Genomic DNA, 17,270 nt, shown 5'->3' with positions numbered 1-17,270 from the left:
CAGTATGGCCAATACTGGTATCCATCCACAATTATATACTTTTATATAAATATCCATATTTATTGCTTGGAAGGCATTTATAGAATTCTATTAGATTCTTCTCTCGATATTTTCTTTTTAGCAGGTCATTACAATACAGATCAACTACTTCCACTTGAAGGTAAGATGAACATGCTTCCATTGCAGATAAATAATTTTGAAATTTCCTTTGCACTTGTTTCAAGGTCCAAAAATGCTACTAGAAAAGTAGTTTAGGCTCAGAAAATATATCCAATGCAAATATATGTAGGAATGGAGATCTTCCTTCTTGTTTTAACTTTTCATAGCATAGGAAATATATTATTTGGGATTCAAATAATGTTAGTTGCCAATGAAGGGACTTTACTATAGCATAAGCTCTGCATGTAAGTTTTGCCTGCCTTGCAACATTAGGATAGATTCATTAAAAAATATTACCAAGTCTGCAGCAATAGCCAATTTCCAAAGCCATTCAGTGTTCTGTAACAGTAGCTGAGGATGGTGTTCTTACTTAGAAAAATCTCAATCTTGGCCCTGAGCTGGAAAAAAGTCACACTGAAACTTTACCATTCTGAATCACTGAATGTCAGTATGATGGTGCAAGTCAGAATATTCAGCATCTCTTTCTGACCAAAAACCAACCAACCAACCAAACAAACAAACTACACACATATATAAAAACCCATAAAAAACAAAAAATTATAGAAGTGTCAATGGTTAAGTCCATGGAACTGAGTGAATTTTATTACTGACATAACTCATTAAATAACAAGAGATATTCAAACATTTCTCAAGCAGAAAAACAGTATCTACCAAAAACCTAAAGCTAACATTATATGGGAAAATTTGGCCTTACTCTGGGGGCTCCTCTGCACCCCAATCCATCAGGCCAGCCCACACAGCTCCTCTGGTTTCTCTTTCCCCTGATAATGTCCCTCTGCCCTTGGCAAGAATATGCATTCTGTAGTTGTTGGGCGTAATATTCTACAAATGTCCATTAGGCCAAGTTTTAAAAAATTATGTATCTAAAATATTCCATTTTAATTTTATTTTTATTATTATTGAGACAAGGTCTTGCTCTGTCACTCAGGCTGGTGTGCAGTGGCATGATCTCAGCTCACTGCAACCTCTGCCTCCTGGGCTCAAGCAATCCTCCTGCCTCAGCTTCCCGAATAGCTGGGACTACAGGCACACGCCACCATGCCTGGCTAATTTTTTTTTAATTTTTGGTAGAGACACGGCTTCACCATGTTGTCCAGGCTGGTTGCGAACTCCTGAGCTGAACTGGTCCACCTGCCTCGGCCTCCCAAATTGCTGGGATTACAGACGTGAGCCACTGCACCCAGCCAAATATTTCATTTTTAAATGTTTTTTCTCTCCACTTGCTTGTTAGTTCCTGATAAAGATTAAAATTTCCCAGAATTATTGTGGATTTGTCTATTTCTCCAGGCAGTTCTGTTAAATTTTGCTACATTTAGGGGGAGGCCGTGCTATTAAGTATATTTAAATTGTGACATTATATCTTCCCAATAAATTAGACCTTTATCTTTATGGCATGTCCCTCTTTTTCTCTAATACTTTCTGCCTTAAAGTTTTCTTTGATATGAATATTGCTATATCTGCTTTTCTATGGGTGGTGTTTTTATGGTATCTTTTTCAATCTTTTACAACCATTTGTATATTTAGATTTTATATAGGCTTCCTGCAAGCAGCATATAATTTAGTATGATTTTTATTCAGTCTGGTAAATTCTGACTTTACTTGGAATATTTTGTCTATTTACATTTAATGTAGTCAGCGATAAAATTTGGTTTGCATCTACCATTTTATTCAGTGCTTTCTATTGGTTCTGTTTCCTTTTTTCTCCTTTCTATCCACTTTTTGTATTGAGTGTTTTGAAAATTTAGTCCCATTTTCTTCTGTTAGCTTAGATGTCATATATCTCTTTATTATCCTTTCAGAGTTACCCTAGAGGTTACAAAATGTATCCTTGAGTTGTCATGGATCATTGAGTTATCAATGTCAACTTATACTTTTATCCTCCTCCTAAACAATGCAAGTGCCTTAGAAAAATTTAATCCATTTAGCCCTCTTCTGACTTATATATTACTCTTTTGTTTTATAACTGCATTGCTCCTATTATTGCTGTTTCTTATAATTTTTTATGCAGTCAATAAGCCAATCCACATACCTGTCCTTAAATTTATTTCCAACCTTCCAACTGGGATAATTTTTCTTCTGCTTAAAAAGTACCCTTTAATAATTTCTTGTGTTGCAGATCTCCTAGTGACAAATTTTATTAGTTTCATTTGTCTGAAAATGTCTTTCGTTGCCATTCTTGAAGAATATGTTTGCATGAAGAATATGTTTGCCTAGAATCCTACTTTATTTTACTATTTCAATATATTGAACATATCATTCCATCTTTTTGGCTTTCATTGTTTCTGATGAGAAGTCAACTGTCAGCTTAATTATTGCTCTTATGAAGGTAATTTATCATTTTTCTCTGAATGCTTTTAAAGGTTTTTCTTTTTCTTTTTGGCTTTCAGCAGTATTAGTATTCTAAGGTGTATCTAGGTATTGTTTTCTTTTTATTTATTCTGCTTAGGGTTAAGAAGTCTTCTTGAAAACAAGTCTTTTATCGTTTTTGGAAAATTCGTATTCCATATGATCTCCCAACATATTATTCCTTCCTTTAGTAGTCAAATTTCTTCAATCAGTGGTCCATGCCTACTCACTCTTTCTCCTTTTCTAAATCATTAAGCTATTCTAAATCTATCCTTCTCTCTCTTCTGTAATTTCTATCCTTTTGTCTTTCTGTGCTTCTTTCTAAATATCTCTCAGGAGAGATTCACTGAGTTTCTCACTTTTGCTACTGTATTTTTAAATTCTGGAATTTCTATTTTCTTCAAATCTGCTATATCATTTTTATTATGTCCAGTTCTCTTGAAATTTTCAATATTGGCATTTACCCTTTGAACAGAGTAAGTGTCTTAGCTCAGGCTGTCATAACAAAATACCATAGATTGGATAGCTTACAGCAGAAATTTCTTTTCTCACAGTTCTAGAGGCTACAAGTCCAAGATCAAGGTGACAGCATGGTTAGTTTTGGTTGAGAGTTCTCTTCCTGTCATCTAGATGGCCACCTTCTTACTGTGTCTTCACATTGAAGATGGAGGAAGAGAGGGAGAAAGGAAGAGAGAGAGAGAGGGAGAATGGCAGAGGGGGAGAGGAAGAAGGAGAGGAGAAGCACTGTGATGTCTCTTCTCATAAAAGCAATAACCCCATCATGAGGGTTCTGCCCTCATTACCTTCTCTAAACCTAATTCTCTCCCTAAGGTCCTGTCTCCAAATACCACATTGGGGGTTATAGCTTCAACATACGCATTTTCAAGGACACATTTCAATCCACAGCATTCTACCCCAGGTAGAATTCATGTTCTTCTTGCATGCAAAGTACATTCATTCTATACCAACAATACCAAAAATCTTAACTCATTCCCATGTCAACTCTAAAGTCTAAAGTTCAAAGTCTCATAAATATTATCCAAATGAAGTACGGGTGAGACTCAAGATATGATTTGTCCTGAGGCAAAATTATTCTCCAGCTATGAGCCTGTGAAACCAGCCACACTATGTGCTTCCAAAATGCTACGGTGGGAGAGGCATAGGAGACATATTTCCTTCCAAAAGGGAAAAATCAGAAGAAAAAAATGGGTGATGGATCCTAAGCAAGTCCACGACCTGGCAAGGCAAATTCCACTGGATCTTAATTCTTGAGTATAGTCTTCTTTGGCTTAGTGTCTTGCTTTCTAAGCCCACTGGGGTGGCAGCACCATTCCCATGGCTCTGCCCCTTTGACTCTACAATGCCCCATCCCCATGGCTCTAGGTAAGTGTCCTGTCCCTGTAGCTCTGCTGACCCAGGGTCCCACCCCATAGCTCTGCTGAGCTGGGGTCCACTGGGTGGTCCTTCTTCCAAAGCTCATGGTGAAAGCCACCTGGCTGTTGAAACTGGGACAATGGCCCTGATGATCTCTGGATCTCCTGTGGAATCATTTTTCCTTCTTCTTGAAGAATAGTGCATGTTTGCAGCTGAATAGTTCTATCATCCCATCCTGTCTAATTCAAGAAGTCCAATCAATAGGCTTCCTTAACTTCATCCTGCAATGTTTCTGCTCATATGATCCCATACACTTATCAAATGTCTGTTAACCCACCCTTAGCATTCACATTGGAAAGAGCTTTCTCGTTTTTTCCAATATAAATAGGCCAAGAATTTTCCAAATCTTCACATTCTGATTTCTTTTTGCTTAACATTTCCTTCTTCAGTTCATCTCTTGCCATTCACATTTTATGATAAGCAGTCAGGAGGAACCAAGTTGCTCCTTTAACACTTTGCTTAGAAATATCCTCAGCTAAATATCCAATTTCATTGCTTGCAAGTTCTTCCTTCCATAAAACACTAGAACACAGTTCAGTCAAGGTCTTTGCCATTTTATAATAAGGGTCACCTTTCTTCTAGTTTCTAATAACATATTCCATATTTCCACCTGACAACTCACCAGAATCACCCTCAATGTCCATATATATAGTATGTACCTCAAAACTCTTCCAGCTTCTACCCATAACCAGTGGCAAGGCCACTCCCACATGTTTAGGTATTTGTTACAGTAGTACCCAACTCCTGGTACCAAAATCTGGCTTAGTCAGCTGGGGCTGCCATAACCAAACACCATAGACTAGATGGCTTAAACAACAGAAATGTATTTTCCCATAGTTCTGGAGGATAGAAGTCCACAGTAGTCAACATAGTTATTTTAAAGACTGTGTCTAATCACAAAGGCATAAGAATGATACAATGGACTGTGCGGACTTGGGGGGAAGAGTGGGAAGGGAATGAGGGATAAAAGACTATAAATATGGTGCAGTGTATACTGCTCTGGTGATGGGTGTACCAAAATCTCACAAATCACCACTAAAGAACTTACTCATGCAACCAAATACCACCTGTACCCCAATAACTTATGGAAAAAATAAATAAAGTCTGGGTCTAACGATTCCAATATTTTAGATCCTTTTAGGTCTGTTTCTATCATCTATTGTTTTGCCACTTGTTCAGACTGTCATGTCTCCTCACGTACCTGAATATTCTTGATTGTGTTCTAGAAATTGTGAAAATAGAGGTCTAGAATAATGTTAACTTTCTGTAAAGAGAATTTACATTTTATTTCTGGCAGGTTCCTTGAGGCAATAGAAACCAAGGATCTCGTTAAGTTCAATTTCTGGGATTGAGATTTTTAAAATCACTCGGATGATTAGAAGCTAAACTATATCATATGCCAGGGATAGTTTACTTCCAGTTAACCCTTACCACTAGGGCATAGACTTTTAGAGTCCCTACCCAAATGAAGAAGGTTTACCAGGGCCCCAACCTTGACTCAAGTTTTTTGTCCCCCTTGTTTTGCAAAGCTTTTAAAAATACTCCTCAGCCTTTCAGCCACATTTTCTAGAATTGTCATACTCTTCCAGGAAAAAAGTAGCTCCAAATGCCAGACCCAACCCTCTAAATTTCTATCTTCTCCTAGATCTTGGCCCAGAAATTCTTCACTACTTTATTAGCTCTCTGTTCAAGCTAATTAAAAATATGTATTTTTAAATATGTATTTTAAATCAGTGGCCCATGACTACTGCCCCTTTCCCTAGACATCATTGAATAATCTCACATCTGTCATTCTCTGCTTCCCTCTGCAAGAAGGAAGAGGGAGGATATACTTTGGGGACAGCTTAGCTTCATGTTCCAACCATTTAATTTATTGGTTGATCATCTTTTTTGAGTGTCTGTAGTTAGCCTGACAACTAGACTTTTTTGCAACTAGATTTTATAATTATCATATATGCTTTACATAGGCTTTAATGAAATATATTTTACTTTCACTAAGTATAAATAGAAGATGATTTTTTTCTCCTCTGGCTTGATTTCACAGGTCACTATGGATGTCATAGAGTAGGTACCATAATCAGAAGTAAAGGCAGATGCATTCAATGCAAATTGTGTAAATTATTAATCTTATTAAATTTGCATGTCAGAAAAATGACTACCCCAACCTTAAGGCTTGCTTTTATCACAATAATAAGGTAGCCAAATGCTTTGGTCCTTGAATTTACATTTTATAGACAATATATAACATTACATGTAATAGATGTTTTATATTTTCAATTATTTCAGAGGTTATTTTACTATTAAAGTCAAAAGTTTTTCTGCTGTAATTTACAGCCACAGTTTGATATTTAAGAGTCACTTATTAGCTTTCTCTCTGCAATATTTCTTACCTTCCCTCTCATCTCAACCCTCCTTCCATGATTCCTTTTGATTGAGACTTAAGATTCCATTCTATTGGACCAAGGACTGAAGTAGAGAAATTATTTGTGTAAGATTATACAATTGGTGGCAGAGCTGGACAATATACAAAACTTCTGAATGCCAAACTAAAATTTCTCCCTAGCCCCAGTACTCTCCCCAACCTGATGGTTGGTATACCTTCAGGGCAAAACAGCAGCAGATGTGCCTCTACCACAAAAGGGTTGAGGGAGAAAGTATAAGCAAAAAGTTCACTCCATTCCCCTTCTCATGAGAATTTTACTTTCAGTTGACTCCCTAGCTCTATTCTCCTAGTAACTTGATAAGGTGATATGTGTCAACTGTGTTACTAAGCAATTTGAACTACTTAAAAATGACCCCTGATTGGTAAATTCCATCTGAACTGGGAGGAATGAATACCTAATAGAAAACCACAGCTTTGAGTTTCTGTGAGTATGCTGACTTTTGTAGCTGGGCAAATCCATGGTGGGGACCCTGGAAGCTATGCCTATGGAATTATTACAAGAGATTCCAGCCCCCGGGGTGTGAAGCTTTTACGCCAGGGCAGCTCCTGTACCCACCCGGTGTGAACCTCTTTTCCTTGTATTGTATCTGCACTCCGTAAACTAAGGACTAAAGAAAACAGCTATGTGTTCTGCATGGGTATGGCAAGGGCTCCTACAGGAAGAGAAATGTCTGATGTTGCCTTGCTGGAAGCTGTTTCCTGTCTTATATTTTTCTAAGTACATTCATGCCAAATATGGTCTGTATTAGTCTCATGAGTATGACAGCCTTTAGTTGAGCCCAAGACCAACCCCTTGTGGGCACTGCAGAAGGTGTCTGAGCTAGAATTGGGCAGGCTCTGTGTCTCATGCCATGCTTACAGCTAGCACAATGCATTAGGGCATACCTTGTCTACTTCCATAAGAACAAGATTGTTTATATGTAACACTGACACATTCTATAGCTTCATTTGACGAGGTACACACATGCTAAAAGAACCCATAAAAATAATTTAGAGTCCTCTTTTTTGTATCACAAGAGTCTAATTGCTGTAATATCAACTCTAATTTTCTAATAATCTCAACAGTAGATGCCATAAACTAGAGGAAATGTGCCAATTTAAGTGGAAGTCCTCCATTTCTTAAACAGCAATCTTCACATTATGATTGTTTGAGCACAGCACAAAGCTGAACAATGCCGCTTTTCTTCCTTTCTCTGCTTTTTTTCCTGGTGGAAAATCAAACTCACCTTAGCTGTTGTTCTCATTTTGAGTTTCTTTCTCAAGTAACATGGCAGCATTTGAGGCCTCATCTTGCTCTCCCTCAGTTAATCTCTTTTGAACCATGCTTTCCGTGTAACTGTGGATGATCTGATGGGCTGCAAGAATATGTTTCCGCTGTGCGTTCCTCACTGTGCCAAAGTAATAGAAAAATTTTCATTCTGAAAGTCTGAACAAAACCATTCCCAAATGTTTCAAGAGAGTCATGATAGAAATAATTTTGCAAACTAAAGGTAAAACCCAACCCAAATCTAATTTCTTTCTGCTCCCTCTGTTCCCACTCTCTGGTTCAGCCCAGTCATACTCCTTCCCACCAGGCTTGCCTCCATTCCACTCCTCAGCAGTTTCCCTCACCTGGAATGCCTGCACTCTAAAACCTGGAAAGCTCATGTCCAAGATCCTCCAGGAAGTCTCCTCTGACTACATCAGCCCAGATTTACCACTTACCGCACTTGAGTTTGTACCAACCTATTCAGCATTGAAGCACTTCATGTGAGTTACATTTCATTTGATATCTAGAGTGTAAATAACTTACAAATAAAGACCTAGTCTTATACTTCTCTTTGAGCCTTAGTTCTTAATGTGGAAGGGACTTACTGATTGATGATGAGTTTATGAGCTCACGGCTTTAGAACATAGTCCTAGCTCCAAATTCTAAGAATATTCACTATCAGGGTAAGCACCTAAGCCCTTGGAAAGGAGTAGTGATGATGATGATGTTAACAGTTAGCATTTGTCCTTACTTTGTGCCAGGTACTGTTTTAAGCAGTTGACATGTCACTATTCATTTAATCCTCCTAGAAGATAGTATTTTAATATCCACATTCTCAGAAGAAGAAACATGGACACAGAGATATTAGGTAATTTACATAAAGTCAAATAGCTAGTAAAGGACCGTAAGAAGTACTGTGGATTCTTTGCTGTTTGGGTATCAGGTAGTTTAGATAGGGTAATTCACTCAGCAGTTTTTAGCACTTCACAGTAATATGGTTGAAAAAGTGGGGGCTTTGGAGTCACATAGACCATGGTTCAAATTTGCAAGTCATATGTCTCCAAGAGCTAATTTCCATTAAGTGAAAAATGAGAATATACCTACAACTCTTGAAAGAAATTGAGATAGTGTACATTTAAAAATGTTTAGTGAACTTCTTGGAACTTAGCATGCATTTAAAATTTGGCAGTTACTATTACTTTATATCTATATACAGGTATCTTTAAGGTCTTTCTGATCCACTGGCTTTTCAAAAAGTGATATACCTCAAAATCGTCTGTATATATTATCATCTTAATTTTGGGTAAAGAGTGTATATATAATACATATGGTTCTCATTTGAACAGAGAGAAAAAGGTCCTAGTGTGCTCCCTGTTCATATGGTTTTTTTGATTTGGCAAAAATGTAAAGGGAAGAGGCTAAGGACTCATTCAACTTGCCCACAGATAAGTTCCACTGGATTCCGTTAGCTCAAGTCTTCCTCCAAATCCTCAACTCAGACTCCCAACATGGGAGAGGGGATCACAAACTAGTAAATTTCCTTTTTTTTTTAAGACAGGGTCTCATTCTGTGTTCAGGCTGGAATGCAGTGGCACAATCTCGGCTCACTGCAGCCTCCACCTCCTGCACTCAAGTGATCCTCCCACTTCAGTCTCCTGAGTAGTTGGGACTACAGGTGCATACCACCACACCTAGCTAATTTTAAAATATTTTTTGTAGTAACTGGGTCTCCCTGTGTTACCCAGGCTGGTCTCAACTCCTAGATTCAAGTGATCTTCCCGCCCCAGACTCCCAAAGTGCTGGGATTACAAACTTCAGCCACTGCACCTGGCCACAAACTAGTAAATATTAAACCCAGTTTTCCTCCTCTCTTTCAATCCTAGGGTGGAATTCAACCAAGGGTGTAATGGCTTTGAAGCAGGCTGGCCTCACTTTGAACTCAGGAGAAGTGGAACGGAGTTGCATATTTTCTTAAGGTCCTAGAAAACATAAGGTCCTTTTATAACATAATGTGACACAGAAACATATTACTTGATCTGAAAATTAATTTTTTGTATAAGCACTATCATACACTATTGATGCAAGTCAACAATCATTTTGTGGGGCAATTTGGTAATATCAAATTGGTAGAACGATCTTTTTGTAAGGAAATTTGGTACTATCTATCAAAATGTAAAATACATATACCTTATATCCCAGCAATTGCACTGTTAAGAATTTACTCTCAGAAGCATGGTCAGGATATGTGTAAAATATATTGATTGAAGCACTGTTAGTAACAGGAAAACAAACTGGAAACAAACTAAATGCTTATCCTTAGTGGGTACTGGTTTAAAAATTACACTACAACCATGCAATGGAAAAATCAGGTATTTCTTTGTCCTCTCCAAATGTGTTAGAACTCCACCATTTCTTTATCCCTGATTGAGCAAATTGAAATGTTAAGCATTTTTCTGCTTAAGCCCATCTGGAATTCCCCGGTATAATTTTCAATACTTCTGAGCTGCTATTTCACTTAAATATTGGTCTTCTCCTGGTTGCACCCCTCTGTCTAGGATCAAGCCTGCCATCAGCGGCCTCAGAGCTATGGAAGAATCTTATTTTTCTGTTTAAGATAGTATTTTCTCTTTCTCTATTGACTAAAAGCATCAATCTTTAAAAACATGCCACTGGTGACAAATGATAAATTAGGATATTTATACTTGAATGGAGTTCCAGCAGAAATAAGCTATTTGGGGTGCAGGCAGAGCAGCAGGGTAGATTTAGACCTTTCTAGCACCCCTCCTTTTTAACATTCACGGTTCACGTGTCCTGCCTCTGAAAGGCTGCTACAATGTGAAAGTCTTTTATATGCTCAATATCTGTTTTATGCTTTTTAAAAAAATAAATAAATAAATACAGCTCTTCTGAAAACTTGGGAACATCCTTTTAAACAAGGTTTGGATTTTGATACTGTCACTCTTATTAGAACTACAACCCATCTGTACTAGAGTTGATTATATTCTAGAATCAGACAGCATGAAGAGAACCTGACAAGCTCTGAAATAAGAAAACTCAGTGATCCTCCTTTAGAAATTTCCTCATCCCTCTGTTTAATTTTAAATCTCTCGGATATTGAAAATAATTTACATCTTTAAAAAATCCTAAAGTAAAGCATTTACATTGGCTTACCTTTTTCTTTGACAAAGTATTTTTGCACCTCTGGGATCAGAAAACTATAAACCAACTCAGCAACAATCTCCTCTGACTGAAGATAGGTTCGGCTAAAAAATATAAAACAAATTGAATTATTTCTTTGGTTTTTTCACTTGAGCTGCTGATTTATGCTTTCCTGCTGTGTAAGCAACTCCATTCAAACCCCACCATCACCTTTTCCTTGATTAAGTGATCTGAAATATCACATTCCTGGCAAGTTTGTTTAACTCCACAAAAAAATTTGGATTTGACCCTGTCCTTCAGTTACCCTGCCTGCCAGGAAGGGAATGTTGGAAACACAGCTTATACATAGAAGCCAGCAACCTTGGGATGAAGTCCCAGTAATGTTGCACACACGTATTCACATTGTTTTCATGCTTCCGAGTATTCTTAAAGTAAGTAATGAGAGTAATCCAGATTGCAGAGGATAACTGAGAATACATACGGAGGCATACGCATATTGGCTTCTCAAGAGTTAATGTTAATAAAACAATGGACGCTGAAGTATGAGTTATTTGTTTCTACTTGGTGGTGAAATTGTAAGCTCTTGAAAAAATATATATGAGTACCAGCAAATGGGCTGTCCATTCTACAATCTGTTCTCTTGATACACACCGGCTTTCCATTTCATAAGCAATGTCATTGATTTTCTCAGCCATCTTCTCTATTTCTGCCCTGGCTTGTTCTTCTGCAGTATTCGCTTCGGTATTCAGTATTATGTCTTCTAGGTAGGAGCTTATAGTACTATGGTGAACTTTAACTACCTGCAAAAAACAATAATACCCTCACTAAAACAGGTATGCTGTTGTAAACAACACAAGAAAAATACACAAACATTGGTTAACTTTTTCTAGCTCATATATTTCATTTAATAAGTCAACAGTCCCTTCACTAATCATTCATTTTCTTTAGCATCTCATCAGTCTATTTCTCATCCGCCTACCTACTCACTCTGGGCAGCCCACACCCATTTAGCCCATTTCAGAATTATGGATCTTATTGGGTAGGGGGGCAAGACAGCACTGCTGAAGGATTATGGGCTTCAGAGTCAATAACGCTGGTTCAAATCCTGGCTTTGTCCTTACCAGCAACGTGACTTGGTCAAACTATCTAACTGTAGCACAGACTAGGAGGTATTCTCCAGTGTCCTTTCTCTCCTTCCTCTTACATAATAGAACCCCTGGATTTTAGCTAGGCAAACAGGTGCCTAGAATAAAGACTACATTTCCCAGCACCCACAGGAGCTGGATTGCCCATATGACCATGTTCTGACCAAAGAAAGGATTCTTAAAGGGAAAGACCTGGCTTCCTTTTTTCTCTCTTCATTTCTCCTTTCATGAGGACATAATGCTGGAATACCAGCAATCATCTTAAATTGCCAGAAGGCCTACGACCTAGGAGCAGAAGAGCAGAAAGCTAGAAGGATCCTGGGTCTCTAATGAATTTATTGAACTATCATACCAGCCCTTGACTGCTTCTTTTTAAAGTTTACTTGAAATCATGAAATAGGATACAGATTTTAAAAGTGCATTGCAAGCAAACTCAGAGATTAGAAAAATAAAACAAAATAAAAAGTACAGAGCACATAAATGTACAGTGTAATGAATTAGGGTAAAGTCAGAACCCATGTATTATAGTAACTGCCAGTATCTCAGAAGGCCACCATGGTTTCTTCCTTTACCACAGCACCTTCCCACTTTCATAGTAAACACTTTCTTTTCTCTATAATTTTGCTACCTAGGTATGTAACCATAAACAAAGTAGTTTAGTTTTGCCCGCTTTACAGGTGTATGTATATAGAAAGATTAAGCATCAACTGTGGCATACTTAGTTTTGCCTGTATATGTATGCTGTCTCCTCAACAGATTATCAGCTTTTTAGAGGTAGGGCATTTTTCTGTTTCATGTCTAAATATAGCTTTGTATCTGAGATAATGCCTGGGACTCAGTAACAATTCAGTACCTGTTTGTGGATTGGCACTTTGGCACAATTCTGAGTATATGATACTGTACACCTATGTGTAAAACATCAACCTTCAATCCCTCTGCCTTCTCTATGGGAGAGTCTCAATGGCCGGTTTAATACAGTATCAACCAAACAACTAACCAACCAAAATATATCTGCTGAATGCCTATTAGTTACAGGGATCTATGCTGTGTTGTGCAAGGCACAAAGGGAATATACAATATTCATGCTCTCATAGAGCCCACCCTCTTATTCAGGAAGCAAGTTGCATCTATATGGATCAATTAGCTCAGTCACGTAATAGTAGAGAGGTGGAAAGTTTACTATGGTCCATCCATAGCCGTATATGTACCTGTGTGTTTATGTATATCTTTATAAATGTGTAAATTTCTGGAGATGTTTGTGCGTGTATGTATGTGAATAAGGAAAAGTGTGGCTATGTGTGTTCCTCTATGTCTTGCTAATGTTGTGCACACCAGATTATATTTGTAAATATGTCATGTATGTGCCTGCAAAATTTATATGTATTTAAAGATGAGTCTATGACTTTATATCTGTGTTTCTCACTATCTAGATGCATATTTTGGAAATTTATTAAATATTACATTTCTGGTTTATAATTTATGTGCAAGCATATTTCTCTTCAAGAGAATCTGAATGGAGGCTGGGGAAGTAGGATGGAAAATAGTCACTATATTTTAATTAGGAAGGTTGAGAATTAACATATGGATGATATTTGAATCTGTGGGTCCATAGCTGAGTACATTTTTTACCTAAGTGGTTCTTAAATCAGGCTAGAAAGGCTATATTAACCCTTTCTTGCCCTTGCTAGACAGAGCTGATGTTTTCTGACATCATTCCCATTTAGAAGATATCTTCCTAAGAAGCTTTTTCCTTTCTCTGCTTTTGTGTATAGTAGCTCCTCTGTTCCATTTCTTCTTATTCTCATCCCCAGCTGGTTCTTCCTTAGTGATATTAGGTAAAGGCAAGTTCTGATTTGCCAATAATTTCTAAATCTCAGTCACTGTTTTTGAAGAAAAGTGTGTTAAGATTAGTAGGAGGCTAGAAGCTGGTCACCAACTTCCAAATTTACATCTTCGGCCAAACCCTCATTTCTAAATTCCATCTTGTAGATCCATCTACTGAAACAATACCTCTGCTTAGATGTCCCAAACGAAATATAAACTGATTTCCTGATTCCTCCCCTGCCCCTAAGCTTATTCCTCTCTCAACTTTCCTACCTCATGAAATAATACCATCATCTTCCAGCTGCTTAAGCCTGACACTGGATGTAATACTCGACTTCCTGTCTCTCACTCTGGCCTTCACTACTTCAACAGCTCCTTCCTGGCCGCCTTGTTCCCCCTCTGTCCTCCCTCCAGCCTGTGCTCCACACAGCAAGTGAAGTAACTGGCTTAAAATGTGTCTCTGGGCCCTATTTGTTTCCTTCATGGAACTCATTACATTTTCTAATTCTATACACGTGCGTATTATGTGTTATTTAAGCTTTAGGAGAGACGGGATCGTGTCTGGGTTTTTTCCTCCAAAGTTTCCCACAGTGCCTCTGTAGAGTGCCTGGCATACAGTAGGAACTCAATGCATAAACAAAAGCCAAATGCCATTTTATGTCATGAGCTTCCTTTGGTTTGACTTGGCTCCTTCTAGGCAGCTTCCACACACCCAGCTGCCCCTACTTGCCTCCTTAAATATCTCGTCCTCCTCCCGCAGGCGCTGTTTCTCCACCTGGCGCCGACCACTCTCTTCAGCCTCTCGTACCCGCCGCTGGCGCTCAGCCAGCATGACAAAGGCATGGATCCTCCTCTCCTCCTGCAGTCTCACCAGCTCTTTGGACAGGAAGTCAAACATGTCTGCTAGTGCCCTTCCTTCCAGTCCGGCCAAATGGTTTTCAACCAGTGACACCTTGAAAAGAATAACATAACTTTAAGGACACAAATTCCATTATGAGTGGTGATTATTAGAAGAAGTGCTGGATTACTCAAAACTCTTGGCAGTCAATTCACTTTCAGAATGCATTTAATTTTTACTGGGAATATTACCTCTCAATTGGCTCCAACCCAAGTTCTTATGAGGAAAACTGAGGCACGAGAAAGTCGATTCTTTGGTCAGTCACTGATGGACCACAGCCCTCAAATAAGCAAGAGGATTTAGCAAGACGTTTCTGTTAGTGACCATGGAGAATGGGTTTTTTTTCTTTCAATTTTATCAACAAGGTAAAGTGTGTCTTCTCAGATATGAAGGGAAATGTCAAGTTTTTTATTAAAGATAATATTGGAGTTTAATCAAATTGAATCTCCTAGAAATTCACTCATGATATCAGTTAATTTTTCAATATCTTTCCTTTCACACAAGTTAGGAGTTAAGATCTTGAATAACGTGAAAGTAGAAAACCTTGGTACTTTTTACTTTTTTAATAACTTTGAAGTCATTAACAACAATATTCGAAATAGCACAGGAATGGCTGGGCATGGTGGCTCAGGCCTGTAATCCCAGCACTTTGGGAGGCTGAGGCGGGTGGATCACCTGAGGTCAGGAGTTCGAGACCAGCCTGGCCAATATGGAGAAACCCCGTCTCTACTAAAAATACAAAAATTAGCCAGTCGTGGTGGTGCGTGTCTGTAATCCCAGCTACTCGGGAGCCTGAGGCAGGAGAATTGCCTGCGCCCAGGAGGCAGAGGGCGCCACTGCACTCCAGCCTGGGTGACAGAGTGAGACTCCATCTCAGAAAAAAAAAAAAGCACAGGAAACAGACCAAATGTCCATCTAATCACTGAGGCAAAATTAGGGACCCATTGTGCTCTCTGCCAGAAGTCAGCTACAGTGCCTATTTATGAATCCCTGTGTCCTGGCTTTGACATATGGAGAAGAAAAGTGTTTAAGATGACTTTGCAACTTCATCCCCTTTCCTCTCCTATCCTTGCTTGTAAGGGAAAAGGGTTCATCTTCCAGTCACATGCCACCTTCTCAGTGACAGTTCTCCCTCTATGCTCAGCTTCCTTCCTGGTTTCTGTATGAAAGGAGGGAATACTCAGTTCTCAGAGGCCATGGGGCTATGGGTAAAAGCATCAGTCAAGTGTGGTTGTTGGCCCCACCCCCACCCATCTTCATCCTCACCTGCCTCCTAGCCCACACACACTTTCTAACCACAAAGTTCAACTTTACTTATATAATAGGGAGAGATGGAAAGAAAGGGCAAAGCTAAGAGCATCTCACTACTCCTTCCATTCATAAACAGTAGATACTCAGCCCAGAGATCACAAATAGATTCTCTCCTTGTCTCCAGAGAGCATAAGCTCCCTCACTCAGGGTCAGGTGCAACCTTGAAAATCCTGAGGTGGCTAGAAAACCTGTTCATGTTTAGCCTCTTCTCTCAGCAAGAAATCTGGGTAGGCACAGGCAGTACCATCTAATTTGAAATTAAGGGAAATGTTTAGGGAGGGGACTCCACTGTAGTCACAGAAAGTACTGTGTTACGTAATTGGGGGTTGTGCATTTTCTGGACTGTTTTCCACAGAAATATAAGAGAAGGGGGAAGGGGGCAGACCAGCATTGCTGCATCTATACATGAGGTGCTCACTCCCTCAGATCCCTGCATATATCCAGGGTGTATCCAAGTACAGCTGAAGGTAAGCAGAGTGAGTCCTTGGCTAAGTGACAGCTTTGCCCATTAACTCCTCCCTTAGCTGTAGGCGGACACGATTTCACTCACACGTATATCCACTAAATGGAATAAATGAGCTGAAAAGCCTGGGTTAGCTTAGCTGTACCCACTAAAGTCATGATCAGAAACCTGAAAGGGCCAAGGAGGGCATTTTTTCATCCACAGTCTCAGGGCCTAGCGCTTCCAGGGCATTCTGCTCCTTATCTGAGCTTTTCCAGGACTCTAGGACTTCTAGATTCAGGGACTCCAGTGTTGACATTCTCCTCTTCCTTCTCTGGTTCCTCTGTTGGATCTCACAGCCTGTGGCTTGCTTCCTCCCCATTCTGCCTCACCCCCCAAAAGTTCCCCAAGCTCAGCAACCATCCATGGTGCTGCTGTCATGTGAAAGAAACAAAGTTGTGGTCATTTCCAGGCTGCTTACCATTTGTGCCCGACTCCCACATAACACAAGAGTTATGTATGTTGCTAAAGGGGGGGTCATATTAACTTTAAGTATTACTTCCCTATAACACTAAATTCTGTGCAAATTGATTCTTTTTCAGATTGACTTACAGAAAAGTGGGAGAGGGAGTAAAATAAAGTGTAGCTATACTATGTCAATAACATTTAAAAGTGTGTATACATATACAGACAAACATTGGAAGAAAATAGGAAAAATATTTACAGTTGTTGGTTTGGAGCTGTAATTCTTAGCTGTGTCAGGCAGCACACAGCTGGGAGGTCATGACGAAAGTCACCACATATCATGAAACAGTAACACATTTAATATGCAGTTTAAC

General features: G+C 38.9%; 1 protein-coding gene and 1 long non-coding RNA gene across 6 annotated transcripts in view; one reads left to right on the top strand and one right to left on the bottom strand.

Moving 5' to 3' along the window:
- Nucleotides 1-17,270, bottom strand: part of CFAP91 (cilia and flagella associated protein 91) — a 63,913-nt gene that overhangs the window by 8,117 nt on the left and 38,526 nt on the right. For 2 of the 5 annotated variants that reach the window (XM_516670.8, XM_003309939.6), the window contains 4 exons: nucleotides 14,511-14,732; nucleotides 11,463-11,611; nucleotides 10,824-10,915; nucleotides 7,630-7,791 (listed from right to left, as the gene is read on the bottom strand). In XM_516670.8, the coding sequence (XP_516670.2) occupies nucleotides 7,631-7,791; nucleotides 10,824-10,915; nucleotides 11,463-11,611; nucleotides 14,511-14,732 (624 nt within the window). In that variant the 3' untranslated portion in view covers nucleotide 7,630. Of the gene's footprint in view, nucleotides 1-6,350; nucleotides 6,427-7,629; nucleotides 7,792-10,823; nucleotides 10,916-11,416; nucleotides 11,612-14,510; nucleotides 14,733-17,270 lie in introns of all 5 variants that reach the window. The other 3 variants (XR_010155302.1, XR_010155300.1, XR_010155301.1) reach the window with 3 other exon arrangements.
- Nucleotides 8,327-14,624, top strand: LOC107970736 (uncharacterized). The gene is made up of 3 exons (XR_001713563.3): nucleotides 8,327-8,520; nucleotides 9,536-9,628; nucleotides 14,541-14,624. It is a non-coding gene; the product is annotated as an uncharacterized LOC107970736 (long non-coding RNA).

Source organism: Pan troglodytes, chromosome 2 (assembly GCF_028858775.2).
Source record: "Pan troglodytes isolate AG18354 chromosome 2, NHGRI_mPanTro3-v2.0_pri, whole genome shotgun sequence".
Classification (NCBI taxonomy): Eukaryota; Metazoa; Chordata; class Mammalia; order Primates; family Hominidae; genus Pan; species Pan troglodytes.
Note: the sequence above shows the minus strand (reverse complement) of the source record. Positions and strands in the feature narration are given on the sequence as shown.